The following is a 4517-nucleotide window of genomic DNA, read 5'->3' as shown; positions in this document are numbered from 1 at the left end:
TTCTTGGTATTCTTTTTTTAATTCTGAAATCTCGCAGACATTGCTGGGGTGCTGAATGACTTTGGAGATGTATGTCTTGTGCTTGCCACGCACTCACGGGCGATGCGCTCAGCGAGGTAGCAGAAACCGCCGTACATCCAGTACTGCCAGAAGACGCCGATCGCGCTCGGGCCGATATTGATGCAGAAGGGCGCAAAATCAGGCTGGATCATGCAGAATGCGCCGTGAATGGACCAGAAAAAGAAGAAAACGATGAACATGTGATGGGTGTACCAGAATCTCTCGTAGTTGGCGCGTCGGGGCTTCTCCATTGACGTAATAACCATGCCCATGAGGGCGATGAGCATAACGTAACCAGTCCAACCGGGACCTGATACGAAGTTGGCCAGCAGCCAGCCGTAGACACCAAGGTTGTTCTTGGCGGCGATCATGCCAAAGTTGACCCAGTGGGCAATCGTATGAACCCATGAGAAAAAGACAATGGACCAGGCAATCGTCTTGTGGAAGGTGATGTTCTTATCGAACTGGATGATGCCGTTGAGAGGCGTTTGGCGAGCGAGCGAGATGAATGTGCGACAGACAGGAAAGAGTACGAGGGCAACATCGACGTGCAGGACGAGAGCCGCGGCACGGGCGATGACAAAAGTTGGGCCGAATATGTCTCGTGCGACCTGCAGATTGTCCTTGAGGGCAAAGTTGACGCAGGCAAGCGCAAAGACGAGTCCGTGGAGGATCATGAAGACGAAGACAAAACTTGGGCAAGTGTTAGTTGATGGTTTTTGGATATCAAGGCTCCAGCACATCGCATGGATCAAGTGCGCATTCAGACAGTACTCACAATCTTCGGTAACCCTCGTTGATCATCCAGCGATCGAATTTCTCCCTCGATGTCAGCTGCTTCTGCTTTTCTTGCGTCATCTCACCCGAGAGAAGCATGCGTGTCAGTGGCGTCCATCTTGAGCGCTCAGAGGGCTTCTCTGAGCCCATCGAGTAGTAGTCCATCGCGCTGGTGGTGCTATAATCGTCTGCGTGCTGCCGAGTCGGGATATAGCTGGTATGACCGCACTTCAAGGACAATATCGCTCAGACCGGATGTCCCGTTGTGTGCAGTTCCCCCCGTTAGCTCTCGTTCCCCTGTCTCTTGCTTCTATTATTGTGAGGTTCTGGCCGTATGTGCCCGTTTGCGAGCCGGTCGGTGTCGTTGGTCAATTGGTGTTTAGACAAGCGAGAGTGCAGGCGGCGCCATATATCCAGGTGGGTGATGTAATAGTCGATTCAGAGCCGGCTGAATAGTCGTAAAAGAGATATACAATGAAGGTGATTGAATCGAATTGGACGTAGCCCGTGCTTGCGCCTTAATTGCCGCCGCGAACGACGAGAGATCGGAGGGGGCTGTAAAAGAGGGCAAGCCGTAGGTCAGCAAGAGGAGATAAGAGGGCAAGAAGACACGGAAGGGCATGGACAATGAATACTGGTAAAGATGGCGAGGCAATAGGCCCGCAGAGGGCGTGTTTCGGATGGAGATCATACCTTTGCACAATGCCTGCACCAGGCGGCTGACAAAACAAGGGGATTTACGACCGAGGCTCGTGGGTATTAAAGAGTCCCGCGGGAGGGAGAATCTCTCGTCGATTGCCTAAAACGGAGAGCAAGAGAAAGAAAACGTAAAAGCGAGCAACAGAAGCGGTCGCGAAGATCCAGCGGGAGGGGGCAGGATGAAGAAGGAGGGAGATTATGGGTCCTTCATGTTACAGCGACGACAAGCGATTATGGTACGACCAGCAGACCATCGCGCGCCCAGAATCTGGCCCTGACAAGGTATTGTCCCGGCGTGGATACCTGGCACAGACGACACAGATGAAAACAGGTAAGGGTCAGGGGTGTGGTGGAGAGAGTGCGAGGGGCGAAGGCAGACTTCAAAGAAGAGGAACAGTTGCCGGAGAAGCCTTGAGAGAGGAAGACTGGACGGTGTTGCAGACCTGGTACCCAGCGAAGTGGTGGCTGGCTGCCTCGACGTCAGTTGCTTGTTCCCAGCACTCGCCCTCACAGTTGTGTGACGCCGCGACAACTGCAGCATTGGTGGATGGGGACAGCCATGGCGTCGAGGTCGAAACAAGATTAGTCCTAAAGAGGCCTGGTGTACCCGCGCATGCAGCTCGGGGGGCTTCCTCAGGGGCCTCAGCGGTGGAGCGTGCTGCGAAGGGGGGCTTTTTTTCTCGCTGGTTGCTCGTACCTCATAGAGTCAGCATTGGTGGCCAAGCAATCGCCATTTGTGTTGCCCGGAAACTTGCATGAGCAGGACCCCCCGACCGATAAATTCAGGTGGCTGTTGCCAAAGATAGTCAGCTTCTTGATGCACTCTGTCCGTCGCCCCTGTTGTGTACAAAGGCACACCTAAGTCCCTGGGCCACAATCGAATTCCCAATTTGTGTTCGGGGACTTTCTTAAAATCCGGTGCCAGTGATTGGCTCCTTTGCCGGCGTCTCGCCTCGTCCAACCAGTCCCAGCCTTTGAGGCTCGTGCGAGGATGTCCTGTCACGGCATGTTTCGGGCCCAGGGTCTCTGACACGACGCGAATCGACATCTGTCGCATCCCGTGGACCGCCCTGCCTCCGGTTGTCGACACCTCCATGATATCGTAAGCGGCTATCGAGGCTCATCCCATGTCACCACGGCGATCCTCGCAGGGTGTCACCCTCGATGAACGCCTCGATTGAAGCTCTTTTCGCTTCTGTAGACGGCAACACTGGCTGAGCCCTCATGAAGCGGAGCATTTACGCCCTAGTGATTGGGCACTGACTCGTGACCTCTAGGAAGCCACAACCGTCTCGACTGGCAGTATCTTACAATCTCACGTCACATCCTAGAGGCGATCACCCCTTGCGCTGTTGCCTTTTGACACAGGAGGACGCAAATATCAGGTCATATTTGAAGCCTGGTGCCGCCCCTTTTCCATTTCTCGGCTCATGGATCCTTCACCTCTGAACGAACATTCGTCAGCCAAGCCCTCCGCAACGACAGCCATGGTCAGCCTTCCGCCATCGACAACGCGCACACGCATGCCGAGACGAAGATCCGCATCTAGGAAGCATGGACGGCAACATCAGCACACGCGTAGAGTCGATCCGGATTCTGACACCCAAACTTTCGGCCCCACAACAGAGCCTCGTGCTGTACGAGACCATCCAGTCTCACGGTCCCCTCACCCAACTGCCCGATTACGTATGTCTTGCGAGGGAGTCGTTTCGTTCTTCTATCAGCTTCCGTGATGCTTTGCTCTGTTGCTTGTCGCCTTTTGTCCGTCCATGTCTTCTGGCAATCCGGCCAACGGCACGAACGGCAATTGATGTATACGACCGGCAGACAGAACACGCACCGCGTCTTTGCACCCTTTGTCTCGGTTGCATGTTGCATGTTTCTTCCCTTGTGACCTGGAGATGAAACGATACGGAACGGGGGCTTCCATTTTTCCTGAACAACAGCACGGATTTGTGGAACGGGCCGTGCTGTAAATGACGAGAGCGACGATATTGATGATGAACATAATCATGCAAGTAGTATAGAACACCCAGGACGCTCTCGTCAAGTTCACCCGATGTTTGTACCGCCCAATGAACTTCACTGCATGTCAGTCACGAATCAACCGGATCTTGTCACATACTCTTGGACTGGGAATGCAATGCCGTTGTCATAAGCCGAAGCAGCTATCTGGTGTGCCCAATGGACCTCTCTAACTCCAGCGTCTCTCGTTCGTAAACCTCGCTCTCTTCTCCGCAGTGCCCGATGCTCGACTTGCCTCTCTAAAGCTGGACGAGGTGCCTACGTTCACATAAGCACCGCAACTGTCCAGTCCGCAAGGCAGGGTGGCTGTCTTGCCCAGGACTCCAAAGTCGTCGATGAGAGGTAGCCTAAGTACCCGCCACATCGCCTTCTACAGCAATCCCCAATCTCACGCCAAAGAACGTCTCCAAGCCGAAGCCTAGATGGCGTACTTTCGAGTCCACTCGCGGGCAGTGGCTTCGTACCGGGCACGGTCAGTCTTGTAGACGTGGGCGATTTCAGGGACGAGAGGGTCATCGGGGTTGGGATCCGTCAGCATCGAACAGATGGACAGCAACACTGGACTTGTTAGAAATGCTGAGACATCGGAACGTAAGGCTACCCACCTTTGGAGATGGTGAGCGCAGGGCTCCACTGGTCTCGCAGGATGTCGAGACAGATGCTGCCGTTGGAGTTGATGTTAGGGTGGTAGATGCGGGTGGTGAAGTTGACCTTAGGAGGCTTGAAGGGGTAGTCGGTAGGGAAGTGAATGGCGAGGAAGAAGACACCGCCAGAGTAAGGAGAGTCACCCTAGATTGCAACAGTCAATCATCGTCCAAGAAGCGTTCGCTGTCGAAGATGAGAAGGATGGGAGATGAACATACAGGTCCCATAATCGTCGCCTGCCAGTGGAACTAGAGCGCAGTATAGTCAGTACAGTTGCCTCATACCACAGCCAAGACGTAGAATAAAAATTC

At 54.1% G+C, this 4517-nt stretch overlaps 2 protein-coding genes across 2 annotated transcripts in view; both read right to left on the bottom strand.

Annotated features, from left to right (window-relative positions):
- Positions 1 to 1750, bottom strand: part of VDBG_03457 (NADPH oxidase) — a gene marked incomplete at both ends in the record, with an annotated part of 2961 nt that extends 1211 nt beyond the window's left edge. Inside the window, 3 exons of the mRNA XM_003005458.1 lie at positions 94 to 753; positions 839 to 1392; positions 1531 to 1750. Coding sequence (XP_003005504.1) covers positions 94 to 753; positions 839 to 1002 — 824 coding nt within the window. The remainder of the gene's footprint in view (positions 1 to 93; positions 754 to 838; positions 1393 to 1530) is intronic.
- A 1815-nt stretch (positions 1751 to 3565) lies between these two features.
- Positions 3566 to 4455, bottom strand: VDBG_03456 (ubiquitin-conjugating enzyme; the record flags this gene model as incomplete). Its single annotated transcript, XM_003005457.1, has 3 exons — positions 3566 to 4119; positions 4167 to 4350; positions 4425 to 4455. The coding sequence occupies 3 exons, from the start codon at positions 4431 to 4433 to the stop codon at positions 3980 to 3982; spliced, it is 333 nt and encodes a 110-aa protein (XP_003005503.1).
- Positions 4456 to 4517: the final 62 nt, after the last annotated feature.

The sequence above is a fragment of the Verticillium alfalfae genome, genomic scaffold (genome assembly GCF_000150825.1).
Source record: "Verticillium alfalfae VaMs.102 supercont1.4 genomic scaffold, whole genome shotgun sequence".
NCBI classification, from domain to species: Eukaryota; Fungi; Ascomycota; class Sordariomycetes; order Glomerellales; family Plectosphaerellaceae; genus Verticillium; species Verticillium alfalfae.
The sequence above is the reverse complement of the archived record's forward strand: the minus strand, read 5'-3'. Positions and strand labels throughout refer to the sequence as shown.